General features: G+C 53.2%; 1 protein-coding gene across 6 annotated transcripts in view; it reads left to right on the top strand.

Moving 5' to 3' along the window:
* The first annotated feature begins 407 nt into the window (after nt 1-407).
* Nucleotides 408-17,415, top strand: part of CUX1 (cut like homeobox 1) — a 348,569-nt gene continuing 331,561 nt past the window's right edge. For 2 of the 6 annotated variants that reach the window (XM_043915052.1, XM_043915051.1), the window contains exon 1: nt 1,267-2,342. In XM_043915052.1, the coding sequence (XP_043770987.1) occupies nt 2,013-2,342 (330 nt within the window). In that variant the 5' untranslated portion in view covers nt 1,267-2,012. Of the gene's footprint in view, nt 708-1,266; nt 2,343-17,415 lie in introns of those variants that run through there. The other 4 variants (XM_043915054.1, XM_043915053.1, XM_043915056.1 and 1 more) reach the window with 4 other exon arrangements.

Below are 17,415 nucleotides of genomic sequence, written 5' to 3'. Positions count from 1 at the left end.
GTATCCGCCCCGCGGCCGTGGGCCAGGTTCGCGCGGGATCGGGGCTCGGGCAGGTGGTCGCGGCTGCTCCGCGCGCTCGGCGCCCCGCAGGAGGCCGAGCGCAAAGCGGCGCGGGGCCGCCGGCTCCCTGCCCAGTGTCCAGGAGGGGCTGCGCGGAGTCGGCAACGGCGACCCCCGCACCCACCCCCCCCGCCAGCCCCACCCGAAAACCGCCCCAGGTGAGCCGGGCTCGGGGCCCTCCCGCGGGGGGGCCAGGGGCGCCCCCCTCTCGTCGCCCTCCAGCGCCCCCTCGGGGCCGGGCCGGCGGCAGCCGCCGTCGCCCCGCCAGGGCCGGGGTCTCGGGAGGGGCGGGGGTCGCGGGCCTGGCGGCGGGCGCCGCGGGGGAGCGGGCAGGGGCCGCGCGCGCGCGCGCGCGAGGGGCCCGGCGGCTGCGGCCCGCCGCGCCCTCGGGCTCCGGCTCCGGCTCCGGCTCGGGCTCGCCATGGCTGCGGCGGCGCCGTGAGGAGGAGTCCGCGTGCTCCGTGGCGGCGGCGGCGGCCGGCTCCAGGCCGGGTTTTGGCGCCGCCCGCCTGCTGCCTCCTGGCGGCTCCTGAACTCCAGCCCCCTCTCTATCAGCCTCTCACTCCGTCTCAATATGTCTCAAGATGGCGGCCAATGTGGGATCGATGTTTCAATATTGGAAGCGCTTTGATTTACAGCAGCTGCAGGTCAGGCTTCTCCTCGCTCGGCCTCTCGCCCGGGGGTGGGGGCTGCGGGCGGTCGCGGCCTCCCCCCGGGACCCCGGGCCGCCCGGCCGCCGGGGGGCCGCGGCGGCGGGGAGGAGGGGGGTGCCGGGGGAACGCGGGGCCGAGTCGGGGACAAGTCCCTCTCGCTCCCCGGCCCCCATTGATAACTCGCTTGATCAGAAATTGATCCTCTTTGTTCAATTCATCGATCAGCCCAAGATGGCGCCGGGAGCCGCCGCCGCCGCCACCGCTGCCCCCGGTGTCGGCCCCCACCCCGGGGCGCCCCCCCCCCCCCGGCCCTGCGCCGCCGCCGCCGCGGGACCCGGGGAGGGGGCGGCCCCGGCGGCCCGCGGGGCGCGCGCGCGAGCCGGGGGAGCGGGCGACTGGCTGGCGGGCGGGCGGGCGGCGGCGGCGGCCGCTGCGCCAGGAGGGGGCTGCGGCCCGGCGGCGGCGGCAGCGCCCGGTCGCGCGCCCCGCGCCCCCCGGCCCGCCGTATTCCCGGGGAAAGTTTGTGGGGAGTTGCTGTGGGGGTGAAGCGCCTGCCTCTCCAGGAGGAGCCGCCGGCGCGGCGGAGCTGGGGCTGGTGGCGCTGTGGTGCCGCCGGCTCGGGGGAGGGTCAGAGCGGCCACCGGCGGCGGCGGCGGCGCGGCCCGGCTCGGCTCCGGCCAGGCGGGCGGGTGGCCGGGCGGGCGTCCGCGCTCCCCGGGCCCCGGCAGGCTGGGGCCCCGGCCGCCGCAGCCCCCCGCCCCCAATCCCGGGCTGTCAGCGGGCCGGGACCGCGCCGCCGCTCCCGCGCCCGGAGTGGGGCTCCCTCTGCGTGGACCCCGGGGTTTGTTTACGTCCGGGCGGGCGCCCGGGGGGCCACCCGCAGACCCCGCAGTCGCCCGGCTCTTTTGTGTGCCTGCACGAGCGGCGCGGACCGGCCCCTCCGCGGCCGGGAACCCGGGTAGGGGCGCTCGGGGAAACTTGCGGGAGGCAGCGGGCGCCTGGCACGCGAACTCCGGGGGTCGGGGTGCCCCGGGGGCGCGGGTGCGGGCGCCGGCGCCGGACTGCAACTTTCCCCGAGCGCAGGCCCGTCTCTGCGCCCGGGTGCGCGGTCTGTCGCGGCCCGGGGCGCTTGCTCCACGCCGCCTATCCGGGCGGCCTTCGCCCCGCTCCCGGGGCTTCCCGCGGCCTCCAGTGACCCATCAGCTCCTCTCGGATCTTCTCCTCCGAGGTCCTGCCCTCCCAGCAGGGTCCGCGGCGGCGGCGGCGGCGGCGGCGGCGGGTGGGGGGGGGGGGTGGGCAATGGAGAGCGCGGCGGGTCCGCTCCGAAATGCCTATCCCGATCGTGTTCTCGAAAGCAAAGCCCCGGGTGTCCCACTAGACAGCGGTGTGCCAGGCCGTGGTCCACGCACCCAACCCCAGGCGCCGAGGGGGGATCGTGCTGGGGCTCCCCATCCGTCGCCCGAGCCGCAGCCGTGCCCAGGGGGCGCGTTCCTGCCTGCCACCCACCACCCCGGGGAGCAGCGCGCCCTCGGGGTCCGCCTGGGACCTGCCAGCTCCGCGCTGGCGGCTCCTGGACAGCCCCGGGACTCTGCCAGGTGGATGTTGTGCGTAGCCGGAGCCAAGTTGAAGGTGAGCGGCGTGTGGGCCAGAAGCTCGGCGAGCGCTGGCGTTGGGGGTTGGAGAGGTGTCTGCGGCTTAGAGGGGCCCGTGGCGGCCGGGCGCTCCGGGTTGGGGAGGGTCCCTCAGCGTCCCTGTGGGACAGCTATTGCTCTCAGATCTAAGGTGTGCTTGAAGGTAAACTTGGCCGAACTTTCCTAACCCGGAGCACTGGTGATAGTGACCTACAGTACTTTTAGGAGGAAAGGAAATGAACTCCAGATGCTGACTTGCATGAAATGCAGCGGATTGGATTAAAACGTATGTAAACGGAGTCTGACAACTTTAATTGTATATGCTTGTTTTCTGCCCTTTCCTGCGTAGTAAGAGCGATAAAGCAGACTCATGGCCGTTATAAGATTTCTTCAAATTTCTCACTTAACTAGGAAGAAGACTATGTGAAATATGTATTTCCGATAAGATTAAAACTTAAAGGAGTTTGAGTGTTTATTGACTAAAATAGATTACTCCAAAGTGTCTATTGTGTAAATTAGATTCCTGAGTGTAATGAACACAGCCGAATGGCATTTTTGATAAATTGGTCTACCCTGTTTTAGTAAAAATAGCTCCCTTTTATCATAATTTAATTCCTGAGCTTACTGTAAAACCCGTTGTGGAGTTTTAGGAGACAAACCTTAATTTTTTTTTTTCCCCTTGTCTTCCTAAATGTGACATTCCAGTCTAATACCAAGGTGGTTTCTTTCTTAAGTGTCTTGGCAAAAACTGCTTGGGAGATGGATTCGGTTTCTCGGGAGTTATTAGATTTTATGACCTCTTTGATCCCCCACCCACTCCTTGGTGATTAGTTACATCTTCAATGTAGTACTTGGCGGGGTGGGGGTGGGGTTGCATTTAGGTGTGTAACTAATGAAAAGTTTCCCTGTCAGTTCATGAGCAAGAACTTTCTTGAATTTAAAAAATTCTTTATTTGAGCCTCGTTCTCTTTACTGAGCAGCCTACTGGTTTTTGGTGATGGATGGAAGATTTGGCCTTAGACGGTTTTCAAATGCCACTTCATCACCTGTTTGAAAACCTTCAGTTGCCTATGGGATGCCCAGGTTCTAGAAGGTGAAAGTGGTTCTTTCTCCGGGCCCTGAAGAGGCCTTTTGAGTTGATATCTGGTTTAGCGTCATCTCTGTTCCCACAGACAGTAAGGGAGCCAGGGCAATTGCAGTTTGAGAAGAGAGAATTCATTAGTTTCAGACCCCTCTCATCTTTCCAGAACCCCTTATTCCGAGCTCGGGTTGCCTGCGGAGCGAAGTGAGGGTGGTGCTATTGCTATCTGAGGGTAAAGAGACTGGGTCCCCCAGGGTCCAGTTGGGAGCCCCTCGCTTGACACAGGGACCCGGGGCTGAGCCCTGGGCCCTCGGCTCGGTCTGCCGTGAAGCTGCTTGGGGACATGGAGTGAGTGCCCAGGAAGGGTTTCTGCAGCCTGAGCTGTATTTTGTTTCCTTTTTAGTCCCAAAGTCTTGTGGTATGGGAGTTTCAGGGCTCTGGCCTTGCTAAGACTAGTTGGACAAGTTTTTTATCCTATCCCAGACTTGTAAAAACCAGGCTTTTTTTTTTTTTTTTAAGTAAGAAAAACACCATTGTATAAATTTGCCTTTTAAATACACGTTTGGAAAGAGGACACTTTCTAAAACAAGCTCATGTAACTCTGTATGTTAGGGTAGCTTTTTGCCAGTGCCTGGCTTCTCTTCGGAGCATTATTCCTACATGGTGACTAGTCTTTCCCTTTAAGGAACCTCTGCAGAAGTAACCTTTAAACGTTTTCCTCTTTTTTTTTTTTTTTTCAAAATAAGAAAGCAATTTCATTTTTGCTGCAAGTCCATTTTCTGGGTGCTTTTATTTTGTTTTCTCCTGTTAAGGAAGTGTGTATGTTACCAGCCATCCAGGACGCTTCCCCAAACGAAGTATATTATTTTGATTACAATTTGTATCTCATCTAGGACCGTTTAAAATAAAGAGTAAACAAATAGGGGACAGGGTTCTACACAGCTGCTGCCTTTGTTTTTTTGGTTCTCTTAATATCAGCGTCTTAGAGATTGTGTGTGGGAAGGGGTCATTATCAGTTGATTAAAGTTTTTTTTCCCCCCATGAAACTATGCGTAGGTTTTTTCTGGGGGGGGGGTGTGTGGGGGGAGTTGTATGTTTGCTTGCTTTTTTAAAAAAGTGTAAGTCAGGGAAGAGGTTAAGTTATGCAGCACCTCTTGCAGTGGTGGGTCCGTAGAGGCCCCCTTCTCCCTTTTCCCCCAGTTTCACCCATCTGCCTGTAGTTAGCGACATGAGAAAGTGGGGAAGGGACAGATTGCCTCTCCTCAGGAATAACTCTCCTAATCCACTGAGCTGACCTTAAAAATGCTGTCTGGTGAGTCAATTGAGCCCAAGACCTTTAGTGACTGTTGCAAAAGTCCTCTGCCCTGTTGTATGCAATTCAAACAAACCCATCAGGGTTTGCTTGGGGCGGGATGGGGGGAAGGTAGGCTGGGTGGGGGCATAAGGGGTCCCTGTTCAGAAGCACCAGGCTGTACCTTGGGACCCCCCAACTTTGCGTCTGCCTGGAGCAGTCAGTAGTCTAAACTCCTCCTGAGGCTGTGCTCATATCCTAAGAGAAAAAACAAGGCTCCCAGTAGAAAAACCCATGTGTGTTTTCAGCTCATCTGTAAAAGCACCAGGAACATCCACAGTGAAATGAAGGGAGGACAAAATTGTTGAAGGAAAAGTTGTATATTTTTTAAAAAGAGAAATCCATCATGTGAAAAATCCCTTTTAAAAAGAGAAATCCATCGTGTGAAAAATCCTGCAAGGGCTAGGCTGGATTCCTACCTGTACTTCCATATTTTTTCAGTTCACATGATTGGCCTCATGTCAATTTCACCGATTTAAAAGACAGTTGTATCTGATGGACTGTAACACAGCGATAACAAAAAGTTACTGTAAACACTAAATATATAGGATCTTGTATTTTTAAAAATTATTTAAAAACCCATTTTAATGTATTATATACATTATATAACATAAACATTCATATATGTGTGTGTGTATATATATATATAAAGTAGCTTTCCCTATGACAGATCTGATTTTTACAAGTAATTGTCAAAGACCGAAATTCGTGTATTTCATCCTATTGTTTTGTCTGAAGCCTTTGCGTTATGGCTGCAGAGAGATAGTTTTGGTTTCAGCTGAAATTCCCCTGCCTCTGATTGTTTAAACCAGACCCTTAATCTTATTTTAACATACTTAAAATGTTCAAAAAACCCGGAAGAATTGTTTTGTATAAGTAGCAAGTGAATGTAGTTTAAACACTCAAGCAATTCTGGTATCTAATTGAAAACAGGTGGAATTCTTGGAATCCCGTGTTTGAATCTTATTATAGCAAAGCACAGAGACACTTCTTACGTATGGCCATTCATTTTGTCCAAGCCTTCTGAAGAGGGGCTCTGTGCCCCTGTGCCCCACTGCAGTTTATACCTGGATGTTCAGTCGTGCTGGGCACTTTAGGGACCGGATGCCCATGTGTGCTTGACACTGAGAAAACTCTGTGAGGGTTGATCATGGAGTGAAAAGGGAACTTTAATGGCATAATTAGGCGATTTGATATCTGTGTTATACAACTAATAATGGCAAAGAAATTGTGAATCCATTTGTGATTTCTGATTTAGTAAACATTTGTTGACATGAGCATTTGAATGCATTTTATTATACCCTGATAAAGATTTAGAATAAATTAACTTTCCCTAAGCACATCTAGAGATGTAACCTTAAATAGCAACCAAACCAAACAAAAAGCCAGGTTAAGGGGGTATGTCAATAAAATGTCCATGGTGGGGCCCTCTAGATTATCCCAGTCATTTTTCCTCTCTTACTTTTCCAAGCCAGCTGATAGCCTTGGTTTCATTGTATGTTTAAGAACCAGGTTTCAGTTGGTGTTTAGGTGTTGATTTGTATTGACCTGTTGGTTCCGTCGACGTCTTGGATTTCCTGAGGTGTAGTCAGTCCTGCTTTTCAGCTGTGTTCTGGGAAAGTTGGTGGAGGAGAAGGGTCTCAGGCTGGGCTGAAGGTGTTCCGGCAGGGGGCTACTGGGATTGAGGGGGGACCTGTGGCATTACCCGCATTTGTACCATGGCTTGAAGCCATGGCTTTAAGACACCTGGGCTAAGGCACCTGGGCTGTGACTTAAAAACTGTGTGCTACCCTGTTCATTTAATGCGACACAGTTAAACGTAATGAGGGCAAACAGCTCTTCCTGAAAGACATCTAATTTGTTACAGAACCCATCAAGAACCTTTCCTTTGAAAAGTAAACAACTCTCTAATAGAAATAATTCTAATTCTTGCTATAATTAAATTCTGATGGGGTGATGTTAATGCGCAAAATAAATGTTGTCAGTTTTCCTCATTTGAGTCTGCAGACTTTTCCTTACTGCAGGAGGCCCCGGGGCAGGCAGGCAAGAGGCAAAGATTTTGTGTTTATTAGCGCCTTGGACCTGTGGCAGCCCAGGGGAAGTTCTTCAGATGTGATTGGTAGGATCCCTGAGCAAGACGTCTCCCCCCACCCAGTTCTTAGGAACACCACCAGGGGACAGGTGACTGGAAAGGATTGGGGGTGGAAGTATTCAGTCCTCCCAAGAATTTACCCAGCACTGCAGAGCGGCTGGAAGAATAGCCAGGTAGGAGACTGACGTGACAGTGACTAGATTCCACTTCCTCCTCTGAGGCACTTGTGAAGTTGGGAAAGGTGAGGGATCCCACCTTTTATAAAACACGAGAGGCCACGGTCAGGGCTACCGGGTCTTCCTTGTGGCCGACTCAGTCAGCTGACAATTGAAATCCTGGACGCTTCTGACTGTGATTTATGAAGTTCATGTTGGAAGAAATTACCAGAGCTTGCTCAGAAGCTTGTTCTTTCTTAGCATTGACCCGAGTATACCCGCACGGGGCCTGTTTTCTTAAAGACATCATTCTCTTTGACTGTGTTTATCTAATAAGTTAAAGCAGTTAACTTTTTTTAAGTTATGCATAGTTGTGAGGTGTCTTGAGTTTGGTTAAGGGAAAAACAAATTGACAAATTAGCTCTTTCTTAAGTGAACGTTGCGAAATGGTGAGAAATAGAATGCCATTCTTACTGTCATTAAAATTTTATTTGGGTGTTGACAGCTTTTTGCTAAATGTAAGATGTTCAGATCCTGTCCACCCAGCTGTAAAACAAAAAAAGAAAATACCCAAAAAACAACCCAACCAGTTCAAAAGCTGCTTTTCCAATTTCCCCCTAAAAGCAAGGTAGTCTGTCTTTAACATTGGGTCTTCCCCCCTAATGAATTGTTAGTATTTTGTTTTCTAGCATAGTTTTATATTTTAAGCATCTTGTTTCGGTTGTTATTTTGGACCTGCAAGGGTCTTTGGTTGGTTGCCATCGCCCCTTGGGTTTTTAGAGGAGCAGTCTCTGCTTAGATCAAAATAGTTTGACGTAAAGCCAGTAAGTGACACCAAAGGTAAATCCTTGTCTTGAAGATGCAAACAGAAGCAAGGCCTGTGGCTGTTGGCAGAGGAAGGGCTGATCCGGAGCCGCCCTCAGCCTGGGCGCTGCCAGTCCCGAGTGACTCCTGTCACCCTGCCTGCCACTTCTTGTCCCTCCTCCGAGCTCCTGCCCCGCCAAGCCTGTCCCCTCCTTCGTTGTGACAACTTTTCTTTTTTTTTTTTTGGTTTAAAGTATTTGTGGAACTCCATTATTTTGAGATTCTTGGAAGAAAGATACTATGTAAATGAAAATTAAAAATAAAATTCTTGCTGGAGGGAATTGTACATTTAATTTTTTGATTAGGTTTGGAAAAGACATTTTTTTCCCCCTCGCCCTGAAAATAAGAACATTCTGTTGCTCCTATCACCATTTTTGCTTCATTCTGAAAGGTGCGGCAGATAATGGTGAAGCATGTCCTTTATTTTCTGTTTTTCCCCACTATAGTTGACCTAGAACTTGAACCCATGCAGCTCTGTGTACAGTGAATTATTTCTGTTTCACATTGTTCTGCTGTGCCCTCGCCGAGCGTGTAGATAGCAGCTGCCCATGGAATACAAACCTTTCAAAGGGGAAAAGATTTTGGGTCACCAACATGCAGAAATTACAACTAAAATTGTACATAGACCTGCAAATAAAATTCCATCTTCCCTTCCCGTTCACACGGCAGAGGTGTTGTAAGCTGTACCCTTTTGAAACAGAAAGCTCGAGAACAGGAGCAGTCATGTAAACCAGTGGAGAAACCTTAATTTACTGGAATTGCTTCATTTCACTTGTACCTCAGCTCGTCATTACATAACACTGTGTGCTGTCACACCACGCAGCCAAGTAGGAGACAAGGTCAGGTTCAGAGTCGTGCTTCTGCTCCCTAGGCATGTGTGGGACCCAGGAGCCAGACAGGAAGCCCAGGTTGCTGCCAAGATGCCCTGTCCAGGTGCCCTGGTCCACCAGGGACCTCACGGTCACGAGCAAGCACAGAGGATCAGTGAGATGGCCATGGCCTGCCGAGCCCTTCCCTCGCAGAGCAGTGTGATATGTAGTCAGGAAGTTGTCCCCCAGAGCCTGCTAACCCTGGGGATGGGTGGGTGGGGCACACGGGCTTCCCCCCTCCCCCACAGCTCCTCAGCCCCAGCACCCTAATTTGTCAGCATTGACGTAGAATTGGAAGAGGAAGGGTATTGCCGGTTATGGTTGAATGTCATTATCAGGAGGAGTAAGGAATGGTTTGCGATTGTTTTACATTGCTCTGTGTTGGTATGTAATTATGCTGTCATTTTAACACACACTGATACTTTAATACATCGTGTGTGTGTGTGTGTGTGTATGAAGTTAGTTTTGGGGTGGTTGCTTGTTGTGTGTGAGAACCAAATCTTCCTAACACACAAGAGCTGGGAGTATTAGCCTTTACTTGTCTCAGAACTGCCTGAGACATCGGGGTACCCAGCCTGGTTTATGCACCCCTTCTTCATTTTAGCCAACGCCACAGAGGGAGCCCTCTCATGCACCAGGCACCGTGATGCAGGGCGGGAGAGCCAGCAGCCCGGATGCGCAGAGGGGCCAGGTGGCTGGGATGCGGCTGTGATGGCGTGTGCCCCTGGGATGGTGGAGGGTGGCAGAGGACAGGCGTCCCGACTGCGGTGGGGTGGGCAGGGAAAGCATCCAGAGCAGGAGAGACTAAGCTTGCGCTGAGTTCTGTGCAGCTGGGGAAGCACAGGAGATGGGGTGGCCGGTGGTCTCTGAGTGCCCTCCTTCGCTTGTCTCTGATGGACCCCACGTAGTACCCTCTCAGCTTCTAACCGCCCTTCCCGGGCGCCTGCCTTACGTCGCTGTGCACCCCCTGAATACCCTGCGCTCTGGCGCACACACGCCCCAACTTGGGGCTCCCAGTGAGCCCTGTTGCAGGAGAACTTTGGGCTTCTCTTAGCGGGCAGTCCTGTGTATTCCTGATTTGAGGCTCACTCAGCTAGTTAATTTCAGAACTGCAAATGGAAGTCATCTTCCGATTGTGAAAGGTAGGTAGGGTATGTTTAAATGGCTGTGTTTTGAAAGCTACTGATAGGTACACAGGGCTAGCACATGTATTTCTTTTCATTTATTTTATTCCCATGTATTAAAGTCCTCCTTTGCCAAGTGACATATACGTTGGTTAAAATACACATAATCGTATTTGTGGCACATAATGCAAAAAGTTCACATTTTTAAAAATAGAATTGGGCAGAACAATTCTTTGACAGAGAATTATTCTCCGACTCTGCCCACAGCCTGAATGGGAGGAAACTTCCCCACATTAACCGGGGGAAAGTCGGTATTGTAAGGATCAGAACCCCACCAACGCAAGAGAAGGCAAGGGGCAAGCAGCACGAAGGCCTGGGGGTCGGCGCCGGAGAACGTCTCGGGAGTGCTCGGCACCCCCGGAGCTGGCCCTGGGTCTGGGCGCAGCTTGACCGAGTAGCCCCCTTTCGGAGCAGTGGCCTTCACAGCCTGCGTGCTTTCTCTGCTTCTTCATTTACAAAGAAAGTACCTAGGGTATTTCTGTAGGGGTGACGTCACCGTCTGGCTGCATGAACATTTGCATGGATTTGGGGAAGTGAGGGCTGCCAGGCCTTCGCTGAGCGGGGGTGCGAAAGGAGCCACCGTCCCTGGGGTCTAGCCTGGGTGGCTGATTGGGTGGGGGGCAGGGCCTGGCATACACGAGGACAGGGAGGACAAAGTGGACATGCTCCTTTGCTGGGCTATGGGCACTGGGCGGAAGAGCGGGGGTAGGGGGCGTGGGGAATTCAAGGGCTGAGCCCCCGGCAGAAGGAGGGGTGATGTGCAGTGGAGAGGTTTTGGTGTAGAAGCCTAGAAGATGGGTTGAAACCCGGCGTTTGAAGCCCACGGAGGATTTGTCTGCGTTTTGGTTGGTGCCATTTGGTTTTGTGATCATTTGTGGCGGGGAGGGCTGAAGAGTGCATCTTAGCCTGGGGATTCCCCCTCCCACCTTGTGTTGTAACTCCCTCAGGTCTGGAGCTGGGACTGCCGCGGGGCTTCAGGAAAAGGCAGAGAAGAGAAGGAAAGCATTGCTGGGGGCGCTGGATTCCTCACGTTGCAGCTGATTTTATGTCCGCTGGTGACAAGGCAGATGCTTTAAAAACATTTGTGTATATAGATAAATGCACACCCACAGTGTGTACTTAGTCACTCAGTCGTGTCCTACTCTTTGCGACCCCTTGAACGTAGCCCACCAGGCCCCCTCTGTCCGTGGGATTTGCTAGGCAAGACTAGAGGAGGGGGCTACCTGGGGCTGCCTGCCTCCTGTCTTCCCTCTCGCCGTCACCCCAGCCGTCCCCAAGAATGGCTTTCCCCTCAAGGAGGGTCATCATGATGAGGCTGCCAGGGGATCAGAAGGGGCTCCCCGTCCACAGGGCACCCAGGGTGAGCTTGGCGGTGGGTGAGTCCTTTCACATGAACAGCTGGGGACTGAACAGAGAGCCTGTGTGGTGGACGTGGAAGCCACCTGGGTGCCTGGTGGATCAGTACCTTTCCAGCCGAGGCCTCGCTCGATCTGAGAAACTCTCTCCAGCCTCCCCTGCTGTGAGAGTTCAGAGTCAGCACCCAGCAGTGGAGCTCCAGAGAGGACTGTCTGACAGATAATCCTTCCCCATGAGGGGAGCACTCAGGTTAGCAAACCGTATCTGGTGGTTGGGGTGCAGTTACAGCATCGGGCTGTGTCACTGGCTACCCTCAACGTCCCATGGGTGCATAAAGCAGATTTGTGGGAAGGGCTGGGGAATTGGAAGGCAAGAGAGACACCCAATGGTGGGGCCTGGGGTGGGGGGTGTGGGAGGGAACTGGCGCAGGCAAGGCCGTGCCGTGTCCAGTGGGCAGTTCAGCCGTGAGCGCTGAGCTGAGGAAGCATCTCTGACCAGGACTGTTCTCTGACACCCCTGGCTTGATGCTGGTACAGGGGAGCCATTTGCTGTTAGATGCTAATATTTGCATTTAACCTCATGATGGCCAGGATGAAACTCCCTCCTCTCTCAGCCCCTGGGAGCCTAGTTGACTTAGCCCCTATTGTAACACTGGACTCAAGTCCCCTTCTATCACCGAAAGGCACCCAGGACACAGGGATTTGTTCCCAGTTGCACATGAAGGTGTGGTGCTGGGCCGTGTTCACTAAGAGGGCAGCTCTGTAAGGGTCCTCGGGAGGACCTCCCTCCCTCGAGAAGAAGCCTCACCAGATGACGCTCCTTATTTTCCTTGAGGAGTCATCATGGAACAGCTGAGTGTTTAGGTTCCTCTGGACTCAGATGATTTTTTTTTTTTTTTTGCACGCCTGCTTGTTTGGGCTGATACAGCTCGTTTTATAATGAAGTTGTACATTTAGTAAGAAAACATGCACAAGGGTGCGTTGGTCTTGGAAATAACACAGCAAGTTTGAATGAGGTGGTTTGCAGTCTCGTTTGTTTTTGGGGACGAGTCATTTTTCTTCATAGAGTGTTGGGGCCCTTCATTCATTCATTTGTCGAGCGGGTCTCCCTGGTGCCTGATGTCGGCCCTGGATCCTGGTCAAGCCCCTGGGGTACCAAGAGGAATGAGCCCCTGGTCCTGCTGGTCCAAACCGCAGGACACCCTGGGCCCCTGCAGGTGTCAGCTTATAGGGGCTGGGGGTGTCTGATGTGTGCGGAGGGTGGGACAGCAGTCTGGAAAGATGGGATGTGGTGTTCCACTGACCCACCTCCTCCCCTGGCGGCCAGGCGCTGCGGTAGCAGTGTCCAGAGCAGCAGGATGGCCCTGCCCTCAAGGGACTTACAATCTAGCACGCGAGACAGAAAGTAAACGCAGGAGGAATAAGTGCATTCCAGCGCGGGAGTGCCCGGGGCCTGGGCCCAGACACCTCAGCGCAGAGTCCTGCTGAGTCACTTCTGCGTTCCCAGGGCCCCCTGAGAGATGTTGTTTCCTATATGCAAGAGGGACCATTCAGAACTCAGACTTGTGTCCAGGAGGATCCAGAGTGCGAGGGGAGGGGATGGTGAAGGATGGAGCCGGGAGGGTGGGGAGTCCTGTTCCAGATGGGGGAGGGCCTGGGTGGGGAGAGAAGGTGCCAGGCTGAGTGCTGGCAGGCGCCGGGCCCTGGCGTGACCTGGGAGGCCACTGGGGTTGTGGTGGCCATGGCAGAGATGGGCTGAGCGAGTGGCAGTCAGAGGCGGGGGAGGCCTCAGCAGAGGGGACTGAGGCCAGGGCGAGGCGGGGAGAAGCGCCTGGAGGGAGGAGAGGTCCTTAGTGTCAGCTGGGGCCCGGCGCTGGTCCCCCCCAGAGGCGGCCTGTGCGCACAGCCGCGAGCTGGGCCCCAGAGGTTTATTAAAAGCAGGTGGGGTGCCAGGCACTGTACTTGAGCGTTGGGTGTGACTCAGACAGGCATGGAGTCAGCCTGGAGTTTCTTTATTCATCCCTATTTGCTTTTTGTCGGTAATCCTTTGTAATTCCCCAGTTTCATGATGTAATTTTAATGGAATTAAACTTGAACACTTCAAAATTATGTAATTAATTACGTTCGGCTTCAATTACAATGACTAATTGCAGTGTGATACCTGGTGGCAGGTCGGGTATGTCCTGGTGGTGGGTGCGTGCCTGCCAGCCCTGAGGACGGCCACTCTGTCACCAGTGGGTGCGGCTGCCTTGGGGGCTGCTCGGTGCCTCTGCCCCCCTCCCCGCCCCCAGGAGCAGCTCTGGGACCTGTGAGATGTGTGACGGGGAAGGGGGTGTGCAGGGGTGGGGGCGTGGTGGTGGTGGTGGGCACAGAGGCCTGTCGTAGGGCACAAAGGTTTGAACTTGTCTGCAGGTAGAAGAGCAGGGCTCACGCTAGGAAAGTGAGTCTGGGGGGACACGGGCGGGGAACGGGGGCCCTGCCGTGGGATTCCTCTGTTCACTCCAGGATATGGGAGGGAGGCTCCACTGAAATCACTGTTGAACACGGCCTCAAGAACGGGTAAGATGGCCTAGGGAGAAAGGAAAAGGTTCCGTGAACCCCCGAGGGGTGAAAGAGGAGGGCGAGAGCCGGAGCCAGGTTTAGAAATGTCACTCTGAAAATTATTCCCAACAGCCAGGGCTCAGGGCTCCGGGAGCAGCAAACTGCGCCTCAGACCCCAAGATGGAGCTTCATGTTTGTGGGCTTCCTCTTTGCACGTGGCGGTGGTTGTATTTTGTGTCAGGAGGAGGGGGTCTGGCTGAGAAATCTTTACCCCGAGTGCCGTTGCGTCTGAAGCGAGGCCCTCCCGTCTCCCTCTGGGGTCGGCAGCTCTTCCCTGAGCTGAGTGTTGGGGGAATGCGTGTTCATAGGAGGGTGGCCCCCACTTTGCCTGGTCCCCGCACAGCCTCAGGCCCCTGACCTCCCTCCCTCCAGGGAAGCTTCTGGGACAGACTTTGAACAGCGGTGCCCACGGGAGGCATTCAGGGGCCAGTGCCGCATTTCATCAAGATGCCTGTTATTTATTTGAAAGGCTCAGGGCATCTTTTCAAGAGCCCATTCTTGACATCTGAGACTAGGGAGGTTTTCCTGATGCTCACCTGTGAGTTTTCCGTCGTTTCCCCTGGGGTGTGCAGAGTGGACCGCTGCTCGCCAAGGAAGCTGGTCTCAGAAGCTCAAGCTGAGGTGGAGGTTTGGGTTCGGCCTTGAGGGCACCCTAGAGTCTTCTGGGTATCTGCTCTTTAAGAAGAGCTTGTTTCACCCTTGGGGAGGGGGCACGGTGATGCCCCAGGGGGCTTGGAGCCCTTCCCTGTGGGTCTTGATGCAGAGGGGGCTACCTCGACACAATGCCTGATACATTTACTCGGTCACTTTTTATTTTTTAAGTAATATGCACACAAAACTCACCATTTTAACCTTTTGAAAGTGTGCCATAGGTTATTCTGTGATACGTTTGCACTGTTGTGTAACCATCTCCACGATCTAATTCCAGAGTATTTCCATCACCCCAGCAAGACCCCCATACCCGTCAGCAGTCACCCTCCTTCTTCCTGACTCCCCTAAGCTCTGTATGTAACCTTTGGTCTATGTCCTGTGCCTCTGGGTTTGCCTGTTCTTCACCTGTAAACGGAATCGTACAATGTATGTGTGGCCTTTCACGTCTGGCCCCTTTTCTCTCACTGTAAGTTTTACCTCACATGTTGAGGTGCGTATCAGCACTTCATTCCTCTTTATGGCTGAGTAATATAGCATGCCCTGTGTGGATATATACAACGTCTTGTTTATTCTTTCATAAACTGATGGGCGTTGGATTGTTTCCGCTTTGGGGCTAGTATGGAGAAGGTGCTGCAGACACCTGTGTGTAAGTATTTGTATGACTGTAGGTTTTCAGTTTTCTCATTTATGCTTAGGAGTGGAATTGCTGAGTCCTAGGTAACTCTGCCTTTAACTTTTTGAGTCTGCTACTTTGTGGCCTCTTCTGTGTAACTCCTGTTTTCATTTTAAGGCCCAGACTGTGGTTCCATCTCCTTCTGTTCCGCTCTGGTCTTCCCCTTGACTCCTCCTCCTTGGGCATCTCTCTGGGGGGGTTACCCTTTGGGACCACAGTTATGCGCAGACGGGCTGTGGAGAGGCTGGGAGCAGTCTGAATGAGAGCACACACTGTTGGCAGCCCACCCAGGGTCTCTGCCCTTCCCCGCCTTCCCTCCTTGCTCACCAGCAAAGGGGCCTCTCCCCTGGCCAAGTGTGATGGTCATTTCACTTTGTCCTGGCTGGAGAGATAGGGACTGTCAGGCAGATTTGCTCATGGTGCCGCTTCTCAGATAAAAGGCGATGAGCCAGGACGAAGTGCCATTTTCTGCCTGTGAACACACCCGTGGGAGAAGAGGCCATCCAGGCCTGCCGACAGAAGGTGGCAGGAACCTGGGCCCTCTGTCCTGCCTGCCGCCCTCCTCCAGCCCTCTGTGATGGCGAATCCAGCATTACAACCCACGTCTCCCAACTGCTCTGGCTGGGTGTGGATGAGAAGTCACGTTTCTGAGATGCGCTGGTCCCAGCTGAAGGCAGAGCTGAGCTGAGGGTGTGAGATGAAAGTGAGCGCTGAAGCTCTCTCTTCCGAGAGCAGGCAGCATCCCATTTGCCAAGCCAGATGTCCCGCAATACTTCAGATGCCGCCGATAAAGCATCGAGCAATTAGAATGGTTAATATTCAGTTAAGTATAATTAGAAGCTGGTGTAAATTGTGAATGAAATTGACAGGTTCCGCACGTTACAGCAAAATACCAAATCTCCTTCAGTTGTGTGTATGTATCTCTGTGGGTCTGTCAATTCAGACAGGTATATCATCTTACCTCCTTGGGATCGAAATGAGGGCCTCCTGTCCACCCAATTCACTATAATTCTCAAAGTTTAGGAATGTCTTGCCAATTGTTTTATATTAAAAATTGAAATCCTTAGGTCAGAGCTTTAATGCTTTCATTTCTATGCTATGGGCAGGAAAAACTAAATCCGTGTTTTGTACCTGCCTTCAGGGTGTGTGTGTGTGTCTTATGTGTGTGCATGTGTGCACACATGTGCATTTCTCCCCGCCCCTGAGTTGCATTCATCACTTCTCACTTCACAGGACATCATGATGTATCGTATTTTTTTCTCCTTTCTGCTCCATCCCCATGTCTAGTCCCCTCCTCTTCTCATTCTAATGTGTTTAGTATACCTCTGTATGGGTGTATTGTAAAACATGTGGCTTGTTTTGTATGTATAAGTAGCTCTAATTCATAATTGTGGCATCATGCTGTAAATCTTCCCTTCCCTTTCACTCCTCACTGTTTCTGAGATCTGTCCAGGTTACCCCTTGCAAATTTCATCATTCATGAGAGCTGCATCGGATTCCAACTGAAGAATCCACTTGTCTTAGCTCAGACTGCTGTATACCATACACACAGGGGCTTTAAGCCACATATATTGCTCACAATTCTGGAGGCTGGGCAGTCCAAGATCAAGGTGCCTGCAGTCCAAGATCAAGAGGGTACCTGGGGAAAGCCCTCTCCCTAACTTGCAGACAGCCCTCCTCTTGCTGTGTCCTCAACACGATGGAGGGTCTTTGAGAGAGAGCGTGAGGGAGCTGTCTTTCCATAATGACACTAATCCCGTCATGGGGACCCCCACCCTCGTGACCTTATCTAGACCTCCCAAGAGTCACACCTCCAAACACCATCACTTCAGGACTGGGGCTTCCCCATATGAATTTGGCAGGGGGGTGTGCAACACTGTTCAGTCCCTGGCAGCACCCTAGCTCACATGTCCATCTCCCCCAGGATGACCCTGCTGGGTGGCCTCGGGCATCCTGACGCGTGTCTCCTGACTGTTGCCCAGGAGGAGGATTGCTGAGTCCCGGGGTGAAGAGTGTTCCTCATCTCACTGAGTGCTGCAGGGCTGCTCCCCCGCGCGGCTACACCACTTTGCTCTCTCTGTCTCATCAGAGCTTCCCGGAAACCTTTAGCCATCCTGATGGTTTTAGAGTGGCACTTGAGGGTTGTGATTTTTCTCTGATCACCGGTACGTTTTCTACTTGTTACCAACCTCGTT

Source organism: Cervus elaphus, chromosome 10, assembly GCF_910594005.1.
Source record: "Cervus elaphus chromosome 10, mCerEla1.1, whole genome shotgun sequence".
Lineage (NCBI taxonomy): Eukaryota > Metazoa > Chordata > Mammalia > Artiodactyla > Cervidae > Cervus > Cervus elaphus.
The sequence above is the reverse complement of the archived record's forward strand: the minus strand, read 5'-3'. Positions and strand labels throughout refer to the sequence as shown.